This window comes from Triplophysa dalaica, chromosome 13 (assembly GCF_015846415.1).
Source record: "Triplophysa dalaica isolate WHDGS20190420 chromosome 13, ASM1584641v1, whole genome shotgun sequence".
NCBI lineage: Eukaryota > Metazoa > Chordata > Actinopteri > Cypriniformes > Nemacheilidae > Triplophysa > Triplophysa dalaica.
In genome coordinates this window covers 11,475,361-11,500,194 of record NC_079554.1, presented here as the reverse complement: position 1 = coordinate 11,500,194, position 24,834 = coordinate 11,475,361, and the positions used below count along the sequence as shown (strand labels likewise).

Here is a 24,834-nt window from a genome sequence, read left to right as displayed (position 1 = left end):
TTATAATTACATATCATAAAAAATTGAATATAAAAAGGTCACACAAAGTAATAAAAATGCATTTTATACTGTATATAATACTTTAAAATATACATATACATAGGCCAAAGTTCGGAAATGTTTCTAATAATCAAATAAGTTATCTCAATGTATGAATGTCTGAAATTACTTTTCTAGCACATCAATTTATTTTATTAGAAAACTATTTTTTTATAAAAATATATTTCTGAAATGGATGACTTGGACCAAAAGGCAGCCAATAAGAGCCCTGAATATATGGAAATGCCTTCAATACTCTTTAAAAACCTTCTCAAGAAGTTTAATGAAAAAATGCCACGAAAACAGTAAACTCTAGTCAAGGGTTGGCAAATTTGAAGATGTTCAAATATAACAGTTTTGATTTATTTTAGATGCTTTTATTTGCAACTTAATTCCCAAAATTATAATTGTGCTACAGTTTGAATGAGTTGACTTATGTTCTTTAAGGTGGAAAAATTTAACAAAAGAAAAAGTGTTTCCAAACTTTTGACTTGCAGTGTATATACTGCATGTTTCTGTTAAATATATGTGTCTTTAACTATATCGCTCTTGCTGACACGCCAGTTTCTAGTCATTATCATGACTGTCCTTATGAACTGTCTCATGACATCATTATCATCTCTTTCTCCTCTTCTCTCTGTGTTGAACTGTATTCTGACAGCAAGACTCCAGTTCCGACTTATCAGTCACGCTCAGGCTGCTGACTGCTGCCTATCAGTTTACAGCAGATTATAATTGTATTATAAAAATATCTGCAGAATATCCCTAAGAAACCAAGTACAAGCATTGACATCATAAGCATGTCACATGGTTCACACAAATCAAATTGTTGGTTACCTTAAATCTGAACAACAATGTGAATTATCATGGGTTGGGATTCAGGTCAGCATTTCCATTATTGGGATTCAGGACTTTACATCCTTGATTCAACTCAAATCACACACACACCTGAATCTCCCACTTAGTCTTAGACTCATGTTTACGAGATGACATCATAATTACACGCTAGTGTTAACCAACAAGAGCAGGTGAGATACGAAAGAGATGTTTTCCCACAGTGCAAACAGTAACGTTGGTGATACTTATAAAATGAAATAATCACTTGTAATTGGCACACAACGCCCTCTAGAACCTCACCCCATCTAACGTAGACGAGTGCGGGTTAGAATCTACGTGTTTTTCGCATCGCTAACCTCAGAGCATGGCTCACATGTTTGTGCGGTGTAGCACAGTGACACAGTTGTGGTTCACATGGCTGCCAAGCAAAACGTTTCCAAGAATTCCTTTTTGCTTTCACCCCCGTTTTTACTGAGCTTCTCACTATTTGCATTTGACCTTTCCCCCCCGAGCAGAATTCTTCCCTACATATCCACGCTTCTCCATCTCTCTCCTCCCATCACCCCTTTCAAATTCCAATTCGAGATTGAAAATGCTCCATTTGCATGACAAGCCGTTTTGTGGTTCACTCCAAGAATGTTACAGAAAAAAAACATCTTCTTTCACTCTCGAGCTGGTCTCTATTCTGTAAAAACAGCAGGCATCAAGGATACTTCACCTAAGGTATGTTTTGATATTTTCCGAAAACAAAGCAATGATCCTTCCTTCTGAGGACATTTCTGACTGCAGTCGATTACGTCCGGACATTTCGTACTCTCACTATGATGCATCGCTGCACCGTTCCATCCATTTGAAGAAACAAGTAAACAAGAAGACCACCAGGTGTTCAAGGTTTAACAACAAATGGATCACCCATTTAAAGGGTTGTTCAACCACAGCACATTGCATAAGACCAAAGAAGGATGAAAAATGATCCCTGAATGCTTTTATGGCAAAGAGGTAAACTAGAAAACATTCTCTTATAAAGTGAACATTGCGTCCGTACCAGCGTTAACTAAAGCAACAAGCGGATAAATGTATTTTATGCAACAAATGACAAGGCATTACATTTTGCTGCTGGTAATGTGTATAAAGTTGAACTTTGCTCATTTTTTAATCCCTTGGAAAAGCACCGCTCTCATTGAAAACCGTTTGTCGCTGCCGTGTGAAGGACCCATTGGAGCGACAGCAAATGTGTGGTCACATGATGGGATTACTTGTAGTGTTACGCTTCTATGGAGTGGAACGGCATACAGATTTGATTACAAAACATAATCCATCAAGGTCTCATCTGCAACAAATTGACTTCGTGGTTTCACTTTTTTTGTTTTCATGACCATTTTTTCAGTTTAAATGATGAAAAGTCAAATAACTTATAGCACTGAGGAAAACTACAACATCGTCCTCCAGTGAGGGGAAAGACGGGGAGAATGTTGGCACGGAAACCCAGGCTTGTTATTCAGAGTGTCTGCAAGGGGCATTTTTAGAAGTACGAAGGAGGATCTCCTGCTAAGACCTGGCAACCTCATCAAAGTCCATGCCCAAGGGAAACAAGTGATAAACTGGGAAAGAGCCATTACTTGAGAAGTAATGAATATGCACATATGCTACACACGCATTGTGAAGGTGCTCCCATGGGTGAACAGAACTTCCTCATCACTTTGTTTCCAATTAGTTTTATTATAATGAGAACCGTGTCCTCCTGCTGCATGTAGGTTGTGTGTATGCGCATATACTGTAAGTCTCTCTCTTTGGCATCGATGTTGGTTTGCCCCTTCCATAAGGATATCTTGCAAAAAATGTTCCAGAAAATCCAGAGTACAAACTAAGCTTGTGTACATGTGTTCATGGATGAGCTATGTTTGTTTATGACGGGTTCAGATAAACACGCAGGGAGTTGGCAGCTGTAAGCTTTAACAAACATTAGCAGGACATTCTTCTTGGCTGATAACATTTAATCCCACTGTTGTCATCCAGTAAAACATAAAGATTTATTATCCATTACAAAAAGATAACATTATATCACAGTTTACATAAGACGAATGACAAATCAAACAAATTCCATTGATAATAATGCATCCTTTAAGAGAAACTACTGCATTAACATAATTTTGCTCAAACACCAAATTAGTTTTGGTGTTCACCGGAATGTATTTTAAATCATATAATATAAAATAGAAATAAAGAAACATAATTTATCGATTTTTTCGGTTTAGGGGTTCCCCTTTCATCGCTCAGGATTAATAGAGTTTTCAGTTGTGTTTTATTTAAGTATCATCTTAAAGTCTAAAATTGCTTTAAAAAACATATAAAACACAATTGTTGAAATGTAATAAACGATTAGAGCGTTAAATGAATGAAAATTGCTTGAGTTCAATAATGTAGATTGAGTTACATTTGATAAGAAATGTCTAAATTCACAATCTTGGTAACTCTTTATAATAAAGTTGATAATTTTTCTTTAGTAAGGGTAAGCTTATTCCTTTGTGAGGAAATCATATTTAGCAAAATGATTCCTCTGTTTTCGGTTATTTGGTTATTATGTGTGTCCTTGCATTTTGCTGTAGCCAGTGTGGATCTGTATATCAAGATGTTTGGGTAGACAGCTTCATCTACTAGATGAATGAATGAGGAATTAAGTGTCCTTAAATGATAAATTAGCAAAGCGACGTGTAACAGAGGCTTTCTCATTGACTGTCCCGTCTAAACTACAAAAGGAACATATGTGAATTACTCTGGTGGACACATAGACACACAAAATGAAGGAACTTGCAGCTTCGTGGCATATGTCGGGATTCTCAGCTTTATGCACACACACATTTGCATGCTCACTACCTCCAAGACCCCTCTGGGCTTCATAGAGGCATACATCTACCTCTATCACCTTTCAAAGCCTCTCTGCCAAAGCCAATGTTTACAGAACCCTTTGCCTCCCCACACCTGCAAATGATTGGGGCTAATGGTTTAAGTGGAAGAATGTGAAAGAAGAAGAAGTGCTGCCTTCTAACAGAGATGATGTCATCCGGTCACTATCGGAAGAACGGATCACTCAAGCACAAATCAAACAAGCTGTTATCAACATTCTATGCAAATGTTATCATTGGAAAAAATCAACTGATACCCAAAACAACAAAACCTATTTTAGACCAATTACCGTTAGGTCTATATTTTGCTTTATTAGAATGTTATAGCAACATTTTTAAAGTTTCAGAAGCTGGGTAACATCAAGATGCTAGATGTCCATTGACACATAGAAAATATAAAATTATTAAAATTCAATCAGACAGCAGTCCGTCATGGTCCAAGGATCTGGCACAGTAAAGGATTATTGTGTAATAAACAACACATACAGAAGTCTGGTGGCTGCATAAGCTCACTGCTTCAAAAGATGTCAGTCAGCTCGGATGTGAAGGTAGACAACGGGCTGCCACATGCTGATGATGTCATTACAGATTTAGAAGATGCAAAAAAAACTGCAGCAGTTTCTTCACACATGATTTGATTTCAAAAGGGTGCGTGAGAACGGTTCACACCCATGGCTGTGTGAAAGTGAGGAAAGTGGAAAACTGAAATACTGTTGGATGAGACGTGTGTGTGCTCTTTGTAAGCATCTGATGCAACTAAATAAAACCTTCAAAGTCTGTCCACAACACATTAATGGATCACACAGATAAACTTTACTTTTATTCTCAATTTCTGTCAGCCAGTAGATATTATAATATAATATATTATACTATTAAAATAATCTACAAAGAAATCTACATTGTGTTATCATGTACTCACCATAGCATTTTGAAAGCAGTAAGTTATTCTTTCATGGAAAAAACCTTTGAAAGGGGGACAGACACTGACGCTAGCTTGGCAAAGAGATGAGTGGAAATAAATGACGACAAAATGTAAGATACTGAGTGAACTGTGTTTTTAGATAAATTGGTTTATGTTCATTTAGATTTAAATCAGTGTATTGGTTTTCAAGCAGCAAATCAGAAACAGAAATAAATGTACAGTGCTCAATACAGCAATGCATGCAACAGATACTTTAGATCTCCGAGTGCATCAGTCTGTTTATATAAACCACTGTCTGCTGTTTAAGAGGAAGACCAGAGCCACGCTTTGTTTATTCTGTCACAATTTCCATTTTTACTCAATAAGTGCAGAGAAACACAAATGAGATCATGGATCTGGATGTGACACAGACTATCCTCACTCTGTATTAAGACGCAATGATGATCTACAACGTGTGGTTAAAACTTTTCTCAACAGTGTGCATGTTGTGCAGATGAAATATATAATATATCTATAATATAACTATATAAAGACAATATGTTCCTCTAAATTGTAAAATATTTCACAAGGAATAAACTTCGCTATTTAATTCCTTCTTGGTCATTCACAGAGTATGTATTGTATTTCAACTACTGTAGTGTTGGTTTCTTCCACTGCTATTCCCTGATCCGTAAACTTTAAGTCTAAATGTGTGCCTTCATGTCTCCAGAAACCTCAAGCTATCTGTTCTATCTTCAGTCAGTCTATGCAAACTATGAGAAACATGTGACAATAAATATAACCCTGGGTTATATAACACCTGTATGTAATCACTGCAGTATTTACATTGAGTGTCTCTCGCTATGTTCAGAGAGGTGCAGGTTTCTAAGAAAATAAACTTAATCTGGTCTCTGTGAGATTGTGTAAACTGAATTGAAATTGAAATGCAACACTCCCATCTAGAGGCTGAAAATCCCAGCGTCAGTCATTCATAGATAAATGACAGATCGCATGCTACAAGATTCCAATGTACAATCAATAATCTATTTTATTATAATCTACACCTACAGAAAACAATCTACAGGCATAAGTGGGATTTTCCAATACAATATGTATAACTTGTTCTCAGAGGAGTACACGACTTTCGTTTTCCTTAAAACTAAACTTTAAGATTGTTTTCATGCATTGAGATTAAGACCTTCATAAAATACAATACAACATGTCTCCTTTAAACTTTGTTGTCTTTTAAAGGCAGTTTTCAAAACAAAGATTAAAATTAAATGCAAAGTGAAACACTTGTCAATTGTCAAACTACCTGTCGACCTACAGTATTCTAGAATAAATGTAAGATATCACAGCGCTGTTCAATATCACCAGCACTAAGGACCTTATCCGTTTAAGCTGTTATGTAGGTCCACAATATCTCTCTATCGTAGTTCTCTCTCTCTTTCCAACACCTACATACTCCCTAAGAAGGTGTAGAGAGATGGAGAAAGTACCGCTGTGTGGAAAGTGTCAAGTCATGGCATGGCCAGCATTCCAGAGCCTGGCTCCTCCATGCCGGCATGAGGACTATTTATATTGACAGGATGAGGCCCGGTTGCGGTGGAGAGCGAGAAAGAAAAGATTTTGCAGCTTCAGTGCGAACCACCACGTCCATTAAGCCAAAGTGTGTTCCAGCCTCCTTTCATTATGTAACCCACCGCATGGGGAGAAATCCCCGTTCAGAAATCCAGCTCTCCTACATGACTACAAACATCATGTTGCCGGGTTAAACTATCAATCATGCCTTGTTTATGCACTCTTAAGACTCTTTATGTCTACCAATCCTAAAAATGTAATTGACTTTGTTTTCTGGATTAAAAGGAGATATTTTGATATTGTTGTCTGTAAAATGAATCTACACAGTTTGTGGTATACACACGAAATTTGGAATCTATTAATGCATATTCATGACACGAATATCCCCATTTTTTCGTGTCAGTGAGCACGGCCTTTTTTAAATGTCACTCAGCACGCCTTTCTTTTCATGTCACTTAGCACTCAAAACACAGACTGCATGTGTATTTACATTTATATATTTATAAATATGATGTGTTCAACAGGAGAAAAAGTCATATGGGTGTGAATCTGTGCAATAACATCTAGGTTCAGACTAAATACTTGTGATCTCTCAATCCCAGCTCTGAATCAAATATGAAGAGTTAATTTACTAAAACAGATTTATTAGATATTAATTAAACTGCAAATGGGTTGCTTTGATTAAAGGGGTCATATGGCCCCAACACGTGTTTTTCTGTGTCTTTGGTGTGTTATAAATTGCCCATGCATGTATTAGACACGTGTGCATGTATTAGACACGTGAAATTAAAATAATTTAAGTGTCGGAACGAAAGATGCATTCTATCTAAAAGCTAATGATCATCCAGACCTGCTGTAAAAAGTCAGTGTAATCACAAGCTCACAAATCTACGTTAGTTTATGATATGATTTGACTTAGACCGCCAAAATGTATATGCAAGGTGGGCGTACCTGTCAGTACAATTGCTTTGGAACCTGATGTTCCAAATATAGCAAGAGGCGTTACATTTCCGTCACACGCTTGCAGTATTTGAACAATCACAACACACAGGTTAACTGGCCAATCATAGCACACCTCGCTTTTCAGAGCTATGAGCTTTGTTAAAAATCTGTGCGGGGGAAAGAGGAGATACTAACATGCATGGTATGTGGAAAATAATGCATTTTTTAACCGTGTGTACACATTGCATTACAGCTAAAACAATCTATAATATTCGATTTAGCCGAGTCATATGACTCCTTGAAGAAATAATAAAAAATACAGCTTACTAAAAATAAAACACAAGAAAACATAGTAACATCATAAAAAGTGCATTTTTGAACATTTTAAAAACAGGGTTATATGTTTCTGCAATGAACTCTTCACATATAAACCTGAAAATTTGATTAATTTCAAAATCTTCTCATAAAATTTCCGTTGATTTATCTAAACAAAATAATAATTGTATATGTTTAATTTTAGATGTTTTTAGATCATTTTTTCTTTTTTTTTCACTAGTAGTTTTTTCTTACATCAACTACATTATTACTGCAGTAAGCATTGACACACAAATGCACATCACTATGAAACACAATGGCTACAGTGCTCTATAATATAAGTGTTGCTGTTGTGGCTTGTCTAAAGTGTTTGTTCCGCCAAAAATAAAATAAAAAATCTCACAATTGATTTCTATCATGTGATTCTAAACCTGATATGTCTCTTTCTTCTGTGGAACACAAAAAATACATTTTGCAAAATGTCTCAGTGTCCATACATAGTAAGCCAATGGATGGGCAAGTGTTGTTTGGTTACAAACATTCTTCAAAATATATTTTTTTGTGTTCTGTAGAAGAAAGTCATAAAGGTTTGAAACGACATGCAGATGAGTATATGAACAAATGTTCATATTGGGGTGAACTATTCCTTAAAACTATCTATAGAGCATATTTATTCTGCACAAATTGTAAATGTATAACTTGCCTTGTCCTAGACTGTCTGTGTTATAAACACACATAACCCCCCCCCCCCCCCCGATATTGTTGCCAACTAAAAGCAAGTATTAAAACATTTGTCCTTAAACAGCAGCTGTACACTAATTCTTCTGGTAGGTAATGAGACCACACAGAAAGTCTGTGAGCTTTGACAAATGTCATGATGTAGAACATTTATCTCAGGTGGCAGTTGCCCCATCAAGAATATCCTAACTGTACACATACGCACTCTAAAATAATCATCTCAAATTCACAGGTCTGTTCTCTGCTAAGTCCCTATCGCACCCTAATGTGCATTCTTTAGCTACAAACTATAAAGACACCGATGGGTTTTAAACCTTGCAAACCCCCACGAGAAAAAGCAGGAATTCTTCACTTCCACACTGCTAAAAGACACATGTATAGCTCATTTTCCTGTTAAGACCATCAAGAAATAAATGGTTCCAAGTTGGCAAGTGAACTTGAATTCTTAACCAGCAAAGCATTTGATAAGGGTCTATATTTGTGTTTCTTAAGACAAACTATGACTTTTGATGTCATATCATTTACAGGAATAATTAAGATCATTGAGCAACTTCCATTCAAAAGAATGCACCAGGAGGAGTTTGGCAGCCCACCAACTAGGCTGCACTGGCTCGCAACGGATTCTCTAAAAATAGCATCTGTTTGTTTCTTAGCCATCTAGGATTGGGAGGAAAGGAATATCAAATTCCAGAATGATCAAGCAAGGTTTGCCTAATAAGACTCTTCCTTACCAAAAGTGATCTCAATTTTTACAGTAATCCACACAGGGGTTATGCCATCTATTAGCAACCGGGACTTTGACGGATATGTTTATTGGTTATAAAAGGAATACTCACATTGTTTCTCTCTGTCTCACCTCATATCTATCTTTCTCTTTCGAGTTGATAGAACATGGTAATAAAACAAAGAATGAGAAGGTCGGCAAGTACCTTTTTACACCTTGTATTTTTGTCAATGCAAAAGTAAACCAAACCACTATTAACCCACAATGTTTGTGTTGACATTTAAGAAAACAACATGTTTTGAAAAAACAAAAATATAAATCATAGTAATTGTACCTGACTAATGGAAGAGGGTTCCCGGTCACCCGGCATTCCAAACGGATTGGACTACCCTCTGCCACCTCCTGACTCTTCAGTTTCTGGGTGAAGCGTGGGGGAGCCATGGGTCCCTCTAGACTAACCCCTTGCCCTTGATGCTCAGCCACATCCGGTCCAACACCAGCCTGATCTTGGTTTGTGGCTTCCTGCTGGAGCTCTGAAGAAGAGGAAGATGATGAAGGCAGCTGAGCCTGTTGCTTGGCCAGCCGATGGCTCCTCGGAGACAAGTAGCCGCTGTCGGGCGAAGAGGAGTCATCCTCACCTTGTTGGTCACCACGTGTGGAGCCTTTGAAGATGGACGAGAGCTCCTCAATAAAGGTGGCAGCTCGGCTACAGAACTCGCTAGTTGAGGCAGCTCGCTCATTGAGCTCCAGACCTCCATGGACTAGTCGGGGTCGGTCTTGCTTGTATACTGGTTTGATAGATTTTTGGCAGACAAACTTCTCAGGTGATTCAGGTGCAGTGGTTGCTTGATTAGGCCTGACTTTACATGATGGTACATCGGTTGACTGTGGTGTTTGGGTTAATGTTGATTCTGGGAGGGTGTGGTCTTTGGTTTCCGAGTACAGGGGAAGGTGTTCTGAGGGGACCGGGGGTTCATCTAGGTCATTTGGATCTCCTACATCACTCATGGCCTTTTGGGCCAAGTCCAAACTGAGGTTGATCTCGTCTTGGCTGAGAAAAGCAGAAAGTTCTGGAAAGTCCCCGTCCCCGCTCTCCAGCTCGGCTATAGAGTCAAAGTAACCCATGCCATCAAAAGGTGTCACAGAAGCCATGCCCCCAGTTCCCTCCAGGGACACACCAATAGGAGGACACGCCTCTTTCATAAGCAGAGAGAGGGGGAGTGTGTCATTCCAGCCTCTGTCCTGCATCCTGCACCAATATACAACCAAAATGCACAAAGGTGAGAAAATGCATCGTACACAAGTTCATATTGTGCTTACACAGTGGCCCCAAAACTAACACAAACAAGGCCAACACCTTCATGAATTTATTTCATACAGTTATCTCTTTTTTTTTTTAAACACGGTGAACAACAAACCAGTGTAAACACACAAATGAAACAGCTCATGGGCAGTTGTCGTACGATGACTCAGGTCAACATAACTTTGGACACAGCTGTCAAGCATTAACAAAAGCTTTGAGGCCAAAAGCACGACTGTCATTTAACTCTGCTGCTTGCTTTACCTCTCCCATTCCCTTATCTGTCAAAGTCTTCTTTACTGTTCCTTCATCAATCTCCATTTTTTCATTCCATTGGTTATGAAAGCTGCTCTTGCGGACCTCTGGCACTCATATGACACATTCAGTTCATGTGTCTATGAGTTGAATACACTACTGTTTAAAAGTTTGAAACACTCGCCTAAAATAATTCATAAGAAGGTGTATGCTTCAATGTTTGAAAATACTTTTGTCAACAAAAGTATAATTGTGCCAACAATTTTAATTTATTTAATTAGAAAACTAAATGTTTTTGAAATGGATGACGAGGACCAAATAATCGAAAGAAAAATCGGCCAATAAGAGCCCATAATAGATATTTAAACATTGTTTAAAAAGCACAGTTCATTTTTACAAATTTAAGGCTATAAGGTTGGCTACGATCCTTAAAATAACATTCTAAAATATACGTGGTTTTTACATATTTTGGATACTTTTAGTCACAACTAAATTCATACATTGAAATGCTGTTATTACATGGTTCTGATAAGTTGACTAATATTCAAAAATGTGAAAATTATAAATAATATAATAATAATAATATTTTTTTAAAACAGAAGTTAATCCTTGCTGCCAGTCAGTTTAAACAGGCATTGCTTTTATATATCATATATGAAGTATACAAGGTTATAGATGGGTTTCCATTACATCATATGTAAATTCTAAAACAAATTCAAGTATTCTTTAAAATACCCACGCAAACATTTTAAAAACTGACAATTGTAAACAAATGTAGCCCTTCCTACATTTAATTGTTTTGTGATTAATTCTTTAGAACTTTATCAGTTAAGGATCTATTTTGTCTTTGAAAACTATATAAATGTTTCTAAGTAGCATAACATTGAATGTTAATATGCCTTGTTGCCCAGCCATACACTTCTGGGGGCCACAAGGAGCCAAATAGAAATAAATAAATCTTATTCTGCTTAGCCTCTTTGATGTCACAGGTAAACTATAAAACTTAAATGTAATAAATAAATGTAAAATAATAACTGTAAATCTTTAAAGTTTTAATAGATTTTCCATGAATGCAAATGTTTGTTTAAATTCTTATAGACACATGTTTTGTTTTCATTTACAATAAGCTACTTCATGATTTTATGACCCTGTTCATGGATTTGACTTTAACTAGCAGAAAAAAAAGGACTTGACAGTGAGTGATTGTGTTCTCAATAACTTGTGGAAAGGATCGGTCGCCATAATTCAGGGAAAGTGTTTGGTCTGACATACCGCACACCAGTGTAACATTAATACCAGACTGTTTCTATAACACAGCAAAGCCCATCGACCAACAGATCAGGTCTCTGAGAAAACACAGCTCAACTTGGATATGTGCGGATAATGCATGTATGAGACATATTAATCTGTTCCTGTAAACTTTATGACTACTTCATGAGTGCAGAACATTTCCACTGTAAAAAGTTTGTTTGTACATGTAGATTTATTATTTATAGTCTATCCATTGAAAGTCATACACCGTTGCCGTTTCAATTATTGTTAGTGCCGACATTGCTTACACAATGTTTGTATAAAGTGACCAGGTGCTGTATGTAAAGGTGTGCGAGCGTGTGTTTATGAAGAGACACGACAGTATATGACTTTCTCTCCGCATTGGCGTCCTGCAGGCCAGCTGTTGTTATTTTTAATCCTCAAGGGCTGCGTTTCACAGGAGCAACCACCTCCTAACCAACAGTCCTTTTTAACACACACACTCTCTCTCGCTACATTATTTATGTGGAAATTATGGCAGCGCTATTCTATATTGATGAATTATAGATAATGGAATGTTAAAGGTAACTGACAGGCCAAACAATTGAGAAAGCCAGGACTGACAGATTAATGTGCTTGATTTTCCATCCCTGTTGTAGGTAAGTACAGTTGAATTACATAGATATATAGATAAACATAGATATATTTGACTTGTCCTGTACAAACAACAGAAAATAATGAAATATACACTGATGCTTAATACACCATTCACTGGCGCAGTACACCATTCATATTACAATTTATTTCATTTCACAAGTTTCTAATATAGTGTAATAATACAATTTATTTGTTTTCACTCTTGTATAATGAGAATGCAAATAACACACAAGATATTCTAATGACAGACACACAATGACAAACAAAAATAATGGCCTTATTTTACCTTAAATCAGTTTGAAGGTTCTTCTTCTGAAGGTTCCAGTTTTTCTGAAGATCTGTACGCCAGAAAATGCAAAAAAGATGTGCCTTTACTTCGAGTCTTTTTCTTTTCTATTTCTCGTTTCCCTTTCTTGTTTTCTTTGTCGGAGCGCACTAAGGTGAGCCGGTTTGAGTGCTACACTTTGGCTGCAAAGTGGCCTGCTGTCCCATCTGTCTCGGGCCCTGACGCTTACTGAGCATCGCTAAATTTGTCCCCTAGATCAGGTTTCACAGCAAAAACGACACAGTGAGAGAGAGAGAGCGTAGAGAGAGAGAGAGAGAGAGAGAGAGAGAGAGAGAAGGCAGAAAAGTGTAGCATCCATGTGCCCACACCACATCAAACAAACGCACATACATCATGTCATAAGACAAGTCAATGCATTTTGCAGACATCCACAAACCTGACTTTTTGAACTCTTCCACATGCACCACTAATAATTTAAAGAAGGTTATAGATGATTCAGATCGATTATTTGTGTACAATTCATTTTTGTTAGGTTATTCAGCAATATATTTAGAAAATAAAACATATTACATTGTAAAGTACAAGTGTACTGCAGCTCACTTTTAACTGTTGATTTTTCCGGTGATATCCCCAAGAACTGTAGATTCACATTAGGCTACATAGCAAATTCTTTCATCTAAGTGTATATATACAGTACTATGACACGTAAAATTATTTTCCATGTTACAGATGAAGACAGTTTCAGATCCAGTATGTGCCCCAGTCACCAAAGATTCTTAATTTAACCTCAAATGAATCCTTAAATATCCATTAAGACAGCCTGCCATTAACACAGTACTTTTTATAGGAATGAGAACCCAACAGATGAATGTTCTACTACTATAATCTCCTATCACAGACTTTACAGGCTCAAGAGTACCATTGGCAGACAGATGGCTCACTGCTTACTGTATACTTGATGATCTACCAGGTTTAGATGCTTCATGCCACTCTCTCTAACTGGTGTAAAACCAGTTTACCAGCCCCTCTGATTATGAACACACACATCTCTCGCTTTGAAGAAAACCAACTTGAAACTAAGTTCATTCGTTTACTGGGGAAAAGAAAGGATAGGCTCTTTGGAGGTATAAGAGAGGTGTGTGAGACGTAGGGCAGATGTGTCTATAAGTGGCGGGCTGAGTCTATTTCAGGACCCTTATCACGTTCACTTCATAAACACTGACAGCACACAGCTATTTCTGCTGCTCAACAATCAATCCACTGATTATAGTTGAGGCCTCAATGACAGCAACTCAAACATACATATCACGGACTGATTCAGAGCATTTCTCCATTCTCACAGACCTGCATGAATGAATGTAGGAAGCATTATATTGGCCTCAGATTGCCTGCTGTACTGATATGCTGTGGTTTGTTTACTGATCTCAAACATGAGATGCTGGTATGTAGGTCTCTACCCCAGAGTTCTTAGATTAACCAGCAAACTTCCAAACAAAAACAACTTTTTTTGACTTCCAAACAAAAACAACCACAAAGATTGAAGTTTTCATGGCTGTGTAGAGGAGGTTTTACCTCTAGGTGGCATGGCATCTCACGCACAGAAGCCGTTGGCACATGCCATTAAGTTTAGTGTCACGTCCGATGTCACATCCGGTTTCTAGTGGCATATGCCTATTCAAGGGCTCTGGCATGTGCCACTATTTAGTGACACGTCTGGTTTCTAGTGGTTGTGGTGGGCTATGGATAATCGCGAAAAGGACGCATGTTGTGGCACCTCCGGGAGTGACTGCAGCATACTTGTGTCATTATTATTACCTTTTTTTTGTTTGTTTTGTTGTTGTGATTGCTTGGTGTATTAAGTGCAAGCGCAGCGTTCTGCTCAATGTTGAGCATTTTTGAGCACACACTCCCTCCAATATTTTCGTCCGTCATAAAAAAATTGGACTAGGGTCGATTTTCTGATTTTTTCGCATCCGTAGCAGGCATTTTGAGAGGCGTTTTAACAGTTCAGAGACACCAAACTGTACAAACGAGCGCCAAATGCGAACATTTCGGACTGTACAATATGTGCAAAGAACTTAACCCTACATAGATTAGATTAGATTAGATTCAACTTTATTGTCATTACACATATACAAGTACAGTGTAACGAAATGTAGTTTAGGTCTAACCAGAAGTGCAATTAGCAAGTGCAGATATACAGTGTGAATAAATACAGAATACAATATTAGGAAAACCGGACACGCCACTAAATTGAGTGGCACATGCCATCGCGAGACCATACGGAGTGGCACGTGCCATCGCGAGACCACCAGACGGAGTGGCACATGCCACTGACGGACCGGACATGCCACCGAACATTCCACAAGACAATGGAATGTGCCGATGGCTTCTGCGCGTAAAGTGCCACCCTGTGCTAATATCGCCGTGATGGTCTGCCCGCTGGTAAAACAGGAAACCAGCAAGGAGTAGGATAAACCAACGTGAGAAAACGTATGATTTTGAAAACTTACGTTATCAAGGTAACGTACCTGTACCACACGCATATAGCCCACGTTTTAAAGCGGTGAATCTCACGAATAAACAATAATAAAAGTCCTTTTATATAATAAAAACATTACAACATCTTAATATACCATTAAAATGTTATATTTGCATCCTGTTTATAAAATTCCCTCTAATTTAATTTTCGTAACTGATTCCTTATGAAGTTGCAAAAGAGTTTCGCGTTTTAAAAATATGTCTTGGCTCATTGGTGTTTCCGTAGCCCGCATGTCATTGGCGCGTCAGAGTCTTCTGTTCATTGGTCAGTGTGTTGTAAGACGTTCCAAATCATAACCGAATAATGTAATACGTCAATTTTCTAACACATTTAAAAGGGATTTAAAAGAAGATAAGTATTGTACAGTTCACCGTCTGTCGTCATCTATCTAGTAAGTATATGACGTATTAAAAGCTCGTTTTGCAGCGATCTGGTCATTCACTTACCTGTTTGTTTTACTGTAGTTTCATTTGCGTCTATTACACGTGTTAAGCATGAGAAGACAGTGTGATGCATTAATGATCATTGTTTGTTTCTTGTTCCTTCCGCAGAGTTTCAGCAATGCCGGCTTTCCGCCAGGTCGGGGAGAAACAGCTCCCAAACCCCATTCTGTTCATGGCCTGGTCTCCCAAAAGAGATCTTATAGCCCTAGCTAACACATCAGGAGAGGTTGGGACTTTAAATGTCAATAGAGCACTATATATTACAAGTTCAGACTGTAGTTAAACGATAGGGGTCCAAATGTTCCTTATGACCGGCCAGATAGCCTACCTAGTGGGGCTTAACTAGACTGATCTGTCTTTACAGCTTCTCCTGCATCGCCTTGCAAACTTCCAGCGTGTGTGGAGTTTACCACCTAATGAAAACACAGGGAAAGAGATCACAGCGGTGGCCTGGAGACCTGATGGAAAAAGTACATTCAAATAACATTTGATGTGCGCATATAAAGCACATATGTGGAAGTCAGAAATGATGTGGATGTCATATTTTTACAGTCGTATTAAATGCAGTTGCTGTAGATCAAAACAGACCTGCGAGTATTAACTCAATGTGAGTATTTACACCGAATTGATGTTTGCAGTCCTGGCGTTCAGTGTGGGAGACACAAAGCAGGTGGTGCTGTGTGATGCAGAGAAGGCAGAAATCCTACACCTGTTCACTGTGGAATACCCTGTGTCCTGCATGCACTGGATGGAGGTGCAGGATGACAGCAGGTGGGTCTGAATTTTACAGGGAAGATCTGTTCTTTCTTGCTTGTTGTCTGTGAATGAGTTCGATCTGTTTTATTTCTTATTTAGCACTTTGTCTTCATTCAGCGAGTCAGAGGATGAGTCCAGCCGTTTCCTTCCAAAGTTACCAACCCTTCCTAAAAGGTGACACATCTCAGTTACATGCATTAAGAAATAATTTATTCTATTCTAGAGAGGACTTAATGATCTATGCCCGAGCCACTTTATTTCATTGCATGTTGTTTTGTTGACAAACTCCACATTTTTTTCCATTATTTTATGGCCTTTCCATTTTGCTTCGTATGTGTTCAGCTACAGCACCACATCAAAGATATTTAGGTAAGAATGCAGATTTTATTTCTTTGTTATGCTGAGTATTTGTCTTTTCCTTTGTCATGCTTCTCACATTTTGATTGGTTTATTTGCTTGTGGGGTGTTTCCATTGGATTGGGTGTTTGCTCTGTTTTTTTCTTATCTGTTGTTTTTCATTTTGCAGTGAAGAGAAATCAGATGAAGTCACAAACCTTTTGGGGGACGTGAGGTCAGTGTTGTCTTTGTCCTGATCGGTCCTACTTCGTGAAAGTTCAACAAAAAAATGAAAAATCTGTTATCATTTCCTCACTCTCTTGTCATTTCAAACCTGAATGGAAGAAGATATTTTGACGAATGTTGCAAACCGGCACCCATTCACTTGCATTGGTTTTGTATCTTTGCAATAGAATTGAATGGGTGCTGGCGCTATTCGGTCACCAACTTTCCTCAAAATATCTTCTATTGTGTTCTGCAGAAGAAAGAAAGTCATACAGGTTTGAAATGACAAGAGAGTGAGCAAATGATGACACAATTTTCATTTTGGGTGAACTGTCACAATGAACATTTCCATTTTGATTGATGTGTGACATGTGCATTGCAGACTCAATATTCTGGTGGTGGGTGGTTCCTCTGGATTTGTAGAACTGTATGCGTATGGGCTATATAAGATTGCAACGCTGAATGGGGTAAGATATAACATCTCGGACATATTTTCATATTTTGCACATGTTGATATTCATAACCTCTTACTGCTTTGTGTTTCTTTGTGTCTATATGCATTTTTTTCATTCTTTATTTTTCTTTCAGATTTCAGGGACTTGTCGTAGTCTTGGACTTTCTAGTGATCTCAAGTCCCTTTCTGTTATAACAGAGATGAGATCTACAGAAGGCCGCCCTGAAATCCATTACATGCAGGTAAATGGCTGTTGAAAACCACAGATTCACAAGTTACCATTGTCATCCCAGAATTGTCATTGTCAGCATTGTGCTTCTTCTGGTATTAAACTATATTTTCTCCGATCTATGCAAAAGTTTGTTCCATGCATGCTAAAACAGCACTACTGAGTTCCAGAAACCCTCTTTATCACATTTACATACCATTTATCGGAAGCTTTTAGCCAATGTGACAGTTTGGAGGTTGAACATTTTATTAGTTTGTGTGTTTATTGCGAATCAAACAGATATTTGACCACTATACACACCAGTTGAGTTACAGGAACAACTCTGTATGTGACTGCTATTATCTGAACGTTATTGTTGTGTCATCCTGGATGTGGTAGAGGTTAAGAATTACAAGTAAACAAACTGCAAACAGGTTGAGTCACAGCTGGTACTGTAAAGTTACTGATGGATGGCATGTCTGCATTGTTTGGAATGTGTGAATAACAGTGAATTGTCTGTGTTGCAGTTGGACACCGGGCTGCTTTCTTCATGTCTGCCCGAGTTGACCAAAATGGCCCGCAAGTTCACACACATTTCCACACTGCTGCAGGTGAGTGTCTGTATGCTGTATATTTGCAGTAGTCTTGCCTTATTGCGCACAAAAACAAACATTTGTTCTGTTCGTTTCGTTGTCTGTTTCGTAGTATCTTCGTCTCTCCCTCACTTGTATGTGTGAAGCGTGGGAAGATATCCTTATGCAGATGGACCTCCGTCTCACTAAATTTGTCCAGGTTAGAGGTCATCACCTTCTAGCCAATCACAAACAAATAAACATATGAAATGCAAGGAGTGGCTGTAGAACCTGTAACAAATTGTTTTTATTGGCAACCCTAATATAAATACAGTTATGCTTTGTTATAAATGTAAATGATTGTAATTGGCCATTTTTACACTCTTTAGTGGCACACAGTGTCTGGGTTCTTTCTGGGTGAATAGATCGATCTTGTTTCACAGGAAAAAAATACAAGCACTCAGGTACAGGATGAGTTTCTGGAGCTGCTGCTTTGGGGGCATGCAAGGTAGACATAATTCTGCTTAAACCCTTTACAGGAACACACTTCACAAACTATATAGATCTGTGTGGATCATAAACTACTCATGTTGCTTAACGTTTTTCTTGTGTTTTGTAAATGCTTGTGAAAACAAAGTTGAAATCTGCTTGTGTTTACTCAAAATTCCCAACAGGGGGCATCATTCGACTTCTTAGAGTTTAATGTTTATTTCTGGTTTGTTTGTGTTTCAGCCCTGAACTTCAGGCTCTTCTCATGAATCAACTCACAGTCAAGGTAAATCTATATGGACAGGTTCACTGAATTATTTATACAACAGTAACTTGCTTCATTTGCTCTAATAGTATTTTTACACCCAGGGCTTGAAGATGTTGGGTCAGTCCATTGATTCCTCCTACTCCAGTATTCAGAAACTTGTTATTAGTCACCTGCAGAGGTGTGTACAATTTACAATACCAGATAAATAGAGCTTATTTAATTTATCTTTACTTTTCACTCATTGCATGTTTTGCTGATTCACAGTGGCTCTGAGGCTTTGCTGTATCATCTGAGCGAGGTTAAAGGAATGGCCCTCTGGAAACAGAAATTTCAACCTCTCGGTCTGGATCCTGCCGCCATTGAGGGTCATTATTTTTTGCAATTCATTTATCTGTGATCGTGAAACCGATGTGATTTTATCATGACTTAAAATATGTGTATATAAATACAGTATGCCTGTTATGTTAACTACGGAAGCACATTTATAGTGTTGTGTAGAAAAAAAGGTAAACACTCTGTATGTATCTGCTTCAGATGCCATTGTAGCAGTGGGTTCTTTTACCTTGAAGGCCAGCGAACTCTTACAGTGAGTTTAATTTCGATGTCTTTGGGGTATTGAGTGTCTGTTCTGTATAGTTCTTCACCATCTACCTTTTTTGTTTTGATTATAGAGTTATTGATAAAAGTATGAAGAATTTCAAAGCCTTTTTCCGATGGCTGTATGTTGGTAAGATCTGATTTGTGTCTGTTATGAGCATTAGCATTCAAGTTGAGTCAGTCTGTTGTTTTGAGACTGTTTTTATATTTTACAGCAATGCTCCGAATGTCAGAAGATCATGTTCCTCCTGAACTTAACAAGGTAAGAAAATCAGAAATCAGAAGTGAGACAAAAAGTTGAGAGGCTGTGGATGCAGAAAATGGTCAGGTTGGAAGATGGGGAAAAGCCTTGTGATATTAGCCAACCAATGAGAATTCAAAGTCACGAAATAAAGGAAACATACAATATATCAGAAATGGGTAATATTTAGTGTGCTTCTGTGTTGTTGGATACAGATGACCCAGAAAGATCTGGCTTTTGTGGCTGACTTCCTTTCCGAGCATTTTAGTGCTGTAAGTACATAATTCCTCTGTTTAGGAAACATCTGGACCAACTTTTTAAAGCCCATCTCCTCATTTTCTTTGCTTTTTGCAGAATAAAGAACTGTTTGATCGGAAAGGGAAGTATTTCAACGTTGAGCGAGTTGGACAGGTGAGGACCTTCAGAAATGTTCTAGTGTGAATGAATGTGTGCTTTTTTCTGTACAGTATGTGTAACATGTTTGGTCTGTGTCTTGCAGTACTTAAAGGATGAAGATGAAGATTTGGTGTCTCCGCCTAACATTGAGGGCAACCAATGGGTGACGTTTGTTAAGCAGAGCACTCACCTAAAAGGTAGAGTCGACTTCTGCCATTATTACACCACAAACCTTGTTCCGACATAATCTTTAAAGGACCCAGTCTTTGGCTGTTTTAGAGGCTTTGATTATGATTTTTGGGTGTTCAAAAATGGATGTTCATGTTTCTAGTGTAAAAAAAACCCTTTCTATTTCAAATGTTCCAAGTCTACAGTCAACCGCTGTCTCTATTCTCACGCAAGCAGGACTTCAGAGGACGTTTCATAGAAATGTTTTAGGTATTTGCACACACACAATATCAGTGTGTTACACAGAACAGCTTTCACAGCCGATGTTAAAGTCATGGAAGCTGTTATTTGACCGTTGGTTATCTTATAATGTGTGTAGCTGAATTCTTATGACCAGCTGTAGGACTGTGATGAAAGTGAAAGTAGTTTAGCGCGGAGCTCAGTCAAATGTTTACGATCTCTGATAACCAAACACTACTTCAACGGCTCTTCTTCTTCTCCAAGTAAGACCTCGCCCCTTTTTTGGCGTTTTCCTGTTGGAGGAGGTTATTAAAAGCACTCGGAATGGTGACATCATGTACACGGGAAGTATAGGGCTGTAGTCCGATTCCAGCCGTTCTCTGTAGTCCTTGAAAAGCGAATTCTGTTAAAGACAATATCTCGCTTGGCATTGAACTTTGAGCATTTTGCAGGTATTGTTTATGCTCTAACAGCAACATTACACACTTACTAAAGGTTGAAAAATGGGATCACAGGGAACGTGCTCTTTAAATCTGGGGAAGATATGAAATGCAGTTACATGTGTGTGTCTATGTGTTTATTTGTTGCAGACAGTACACTGCTCTTCCCAACCTACCCGCAGAAGTCACTCCACTTTGTCAAGAAAATGATGGAGGCCACTATTGATCTATGCTTACAAAAACCAGCTGTAAGTTTTCAATGTGCACAATCCTAAACGATGATGATAAAAAACACATAGACATAACACGTGTCAACACGGTTGAAGTTCTGATGGGGTTGGACGCATAAACACCAGAATAAGTTTCCACGTGGTCTGTCTTAAATTCGTATAATTTGGTGTGGCATCGGTAAGTGTCTGCTTTCAGCTCTGTGTTGTGGGTTGTGTAAATTAGAGTGTGTATGAATTTTTGTCACCTAGAATACACACACAAGCTACAATATGAGTCTCTTTCAGACCTCAACAAAGATCTGTCTGACCCCGGCTTAAATTCACCACCTCTGTGAAATACACAAATGTTAAATTTCCCAAATATATAGAATATTTCCCCGTTCACAACAAACATTATTCTGTTCTGTTCTCTCGCTCGCATACATACCCTGTCTATTAATGGTCTCGAATCACATCTGTCATATACAACAGAAGAATTAACTATATAAATTAACTATATAAAGTGCAGTGTTCCCGCTTCCGACTTGTGTGTGTGGAGTTTGCATGTTCTCCCCGTGCCTCGGGGGTTTCCTCCGGGTACTCCGGTTTCCTCCCCTGGTCCAAAGACATGCATGGTAGGTTAATTGGCATCTCTGGAAAAATTGTCCGTAGGGTGTGAGTGTGTGAGTGAATGAGTGAGTGTGTGTGCCCTGCGATGGGTTGGCACTCCATCCAGGGTGTATCCTGCCTTGATGCCCGATGACTCCTGAGATAGGCGCAGGCTCCCCGTGACCCGAGGTAGTTCGGATAAGCGGTAGAAAATGGATGGATGGAAGTGCAGTGTTTCATCCTGTTTGCTGGCCACTTTTTCCTTTAGCACTAATGCATCTCCTAATCATATGCCTGTCTTTGTGTTTGTGTGTGTCTGTGTTTGTTTTTCAGGAGGTCATTGGACGTTCAATAAAACAAGCTGTGTGTTTAAGATTATACACCATTCCTGAGGGGTAAAGCGTGTTTCTAATACATTCAGTATGATAAATCAAAGTCATGAACCTGTAAATCATGAAGCTTGAACCATCTAAATGCATGTTTAAAATACAAACTGGCCATTTGTAGTGTTAATGGTTTAAATGAAATAAATGCTCTTTTGTTTATTGGCAAGACCATAATGTTTATTGTAATAAAACTACCATATTTGTTTTAATAGATCAGAAAATACACCTCGGCTGTTTGAACTTCCTTCACTGTAAGTGACCAGCTCTATCTCTATACGACAGGCAGGGTTTGATATTAACTTGTGAGACAATTTGGCTACTAAAGGTTTCAATGACTTTTTGCAACTATTAAAAATTATCTTTTAAAAAAATGTAATGATGATTTCTCTGTTTAAATGCAGGTGGAATGATAAAACGGCCAGTATGCATTATGTAGTATTCTGCATGCCTGAAGTCTCTCCCTCTACAATCTATATTATGAGGAGAGCAACAGACCCCGGCAGGTATACATACATACATACCATTTAGTTTTACGGTTGTTGTTTTATCTCCTCTTTTATTAGAAAATTGTTAAGCTTCGTAATGAACTGTGTGTGTATGTTTCAGGTCTGTTCCTAATGGTCTGGTGGCTGTTAACATTAACACTCCTCTAAATTCCAGTATAGTTGATGAAACACCAGCCCAAAATCCTGCGTAAATTAACCTTTATAGTGTATTTATCTCAATTATTTAAAATGTTAATGTGTCAGTATGTGTGCGTGACTAAAATTGTGTATTTTAGTGACTCCTTGTACGGTTGTCTTGATGCCCGTTTCTATGACGACGAGACTTTGACAGTAGTATTGCGAAGTCTGGAAGATGATGAGAATAAAATGCGTGTCCTCGCTCAGCTTCCTTTAAATTCTGCTTTGAGATGGGAGGAGGAGTTTATATGGGACATCACACTCAGGTACAAACAATGGGTTGACACAAAAATATTTGATATATGACTCTAGGATTAGCTGTGTTTAAAAGCAGGTTATTGGCACTCACAGCATCACGTACAACTTATAAATGAGAACTTGACATGTAATGTTTGTTGTCCCATGTGTCAGACTGGAGCAGCAGATTGAAGGGATCCCTGTCCAGGCTTTGGCCTGGGGTAACCATAGCAGAGAGCTGGAGAACATTAAGGCTCAGTTTGTTGCTGTTAATGGGATTCGCAAAGTGGCCTGTGTGGTAATCTCCAAATACTTTTAATATTTGCAAATATATTTTTCTTTTTTCAAATTATATGATAACATTTTTATTTTATTTTGTATTCATATCTTTATCAATAATATGTTAAAAATAGTATTCAATATAAGCCAAAAATTATGAAAATCTATCAAGCCTTTTTTCAAATTTGGTGCACTTTGCTAATTATTTACTTTTTTCTTAAGCGTTAAAGACACAAATATTCATTTAAAAAATGCAACGCCTGTTTTTTATCCAATTGAACGCAATGGAAAACACAAGCCATGAATTTTCTCAGTCGATATTCTGTTACACTCGGCAATGCGTCACAGTACGGAAGAAAAAACAATTGCACCTTCCAGTTCACAGGGACTTTAAAACAGCCAAATCCATCTTATCTCGTAAGGAAAGAAACGTAATGAATTCATCAAACCTGGAACTACGTTATAGCTTTAGTGCAACGTCTTATCAAAGTGAGGACTTTAACAATGCTGTCATATAACATTAAAATCCTTGTTTTACCCCTTTCTCATCAGCTGAGTGCCAATCTGAGGCATGTACGTGTGTTTGAGATGGATGCAGAGGAGGAAGAAGAGGATGAAGAACGTGCTGATGAGTCACAGGAAATGAGCTTGGACCAGGACAGACTTGAGGATACGCTGAATGATCAGAGCGACGCAGGGGACGGAGAACATGGAGGGGTGGGAGGGTCTATGGATACTCAGGTGACAGGTCAAAAGTCAGGAGACATTCTTGATGATACTGCTGGATCAGAGACGCTTTGAAATCTGACCTTGACAGCTCAGAATAATGCCACGATTGCCAATTCTTGTTATCTGCTTTATATACTACAATAAATATTTTGATAAAGGAATTTAATGTCAGTTGTAAATAAATGAATTTTGTATACAGTGATACAAGCTTGTTCAATGTGTATTCTTTTAGTTTTATTCAAAACTTCAATATGTTAGAGTTTTCAATCAGGAGTACTATGGGGGTCAGAGTAGATCATGTATAAAACACACGGTTTTAAATAGTTAAATTTTCATAACATTTTTAAATAAAGTTAATATAAAGTCTTAAAATATAAGAGATGATCTAGGTGTTTTATATTGGATTGAAAAGGCTTTCTGACGAAAATCTTGTCTCTGCAACGGTTATAAACTCTCACGCCAGGGCAATAACAATCCCTTGGTTTTCTTACTCTCTTCTTTAACTAGCCCAAAAATGTCAAGGCCTATACATATTTGGAGTTTAATGCCAAAAAACTCCAAAGTAAGGTATATCCAGTTTTAGTCTTTGGCCTAATAC

At 38.0% G+C, this 24,834-nt stretch overlaps 2 protein-coding genes across 5 annotated transcripts in view; one reads left to right on the top strand and one right to left on the bottom strand.

The window, feature by feature from the left end:
* The window catches only part of palld (palladin, cytoskeletal associated protein), a 74,331-nt gene extending 61,391 nt beyond the window's left edge, over positions 1-12,940 (bottom strand). For all 3 annotated transcript variants that reach the window (XM_056763629.1, XM_056763630.1, XM_056763631.1), the window contains exons 1-2: positions 12,730-12,940; positions 9,315-10,229 (exon numbers count right to left, since the gene is read on the bottom strand). In XM_056763629.1, the coding sequence (XP_056619607.1) occupies positions 9,315-10,228 (914 nt within the window). In that variant the 5' untranslated portion in view covers position 10,229; positions 12,730-12,940. The remainder of the gene's footprint in view (positions 1-9,314; positions 10,230-12,729) is intronic.
* A 2,582-nt stretch (positions 12,941-15,522) lies between these two features.
* Positions 15,523-24,430, top strand: anapc4 (anaphase promoting complex subunit 4). Of its 2 annotated transcripts, XM_056765370.1 has the most exons (29): positions 15,523-15,662; positions 15,823-15,940; positions 16,079-16,184; positions 16,353-16,485; positions 16,570-16,644; positions 16,813-16,839; positions 16,997-17,041; positions 17,414-17,498; positions 17,620-17,727; positions 18,221-18,304; positions 18,399-18,485; positions 18,709-18,773; positions 18,998-19,040; positions 19,124-19,200; positions 19,287-19,387; positions 19,557-19,608; positions 19,694-19,749; positions 19,835-19,881; positions 20,076-20,132; positions 20,215-20,271; positions 20,360-20,453; positions 21,255-21,352; positions 22,256-22,317; positions 22,521-22,559; positions 22,710-22,811; positions 22,915-23,001; positions 23,090-23,257; positions 23,403-23,526; positions 24,060-24,430. In XM_056765370.1, the coding sequence occupies exons 2-29, from the start codon at positions 15,833-15,835 to the stop codon at positions 24,306-24,308; spliced, it is 2,436 nt and encodes an 811-aa protein (XP_056621348.1). In that variant the 5' UTR covers positions 15,523-15,662; positions 15,823-15,832; the 3' UTR covers positions 24,309-24,430. The 2 variants fall into 2 exon arrangements, with proteins under 2 accessions (XP_056621348.1, XP_056621350.1); XM_056765372.1 differs by lacking the exon at positions 16,813-16,839.
* The last annotated feature ends 404 nt before the right edge of the window (positions 24,431-24,834 follow it).

What these genes read in the sequence shown, in the direction of transcription:
- anapc4 (XM_056765370.1), top strand. Translation starts at nt 15,833, where the DNA reads ATGCCGGCTTTCCGCCAGGTCGGGGAGAAACAGCTCCCAAACCCCATT. An exon ending in GGATCCTGCCGCCATTGAGG is followed by an intron (nt 19,388 to 19,556) that starts GTCATTATTTTT and finishes TATCTGCTTCAG; the next exon opens with ATGCCATTGTAGCAGTGGGT. An exon ending in CTGTTTGAACTTCCTTCACT is followed by an intron (nt 22,560 to 22,709) that starts GTAAGTGACCAG and finishes GTTTAAATGCAG; the next exon opens with GTGGAATGATAAAACGGCCA.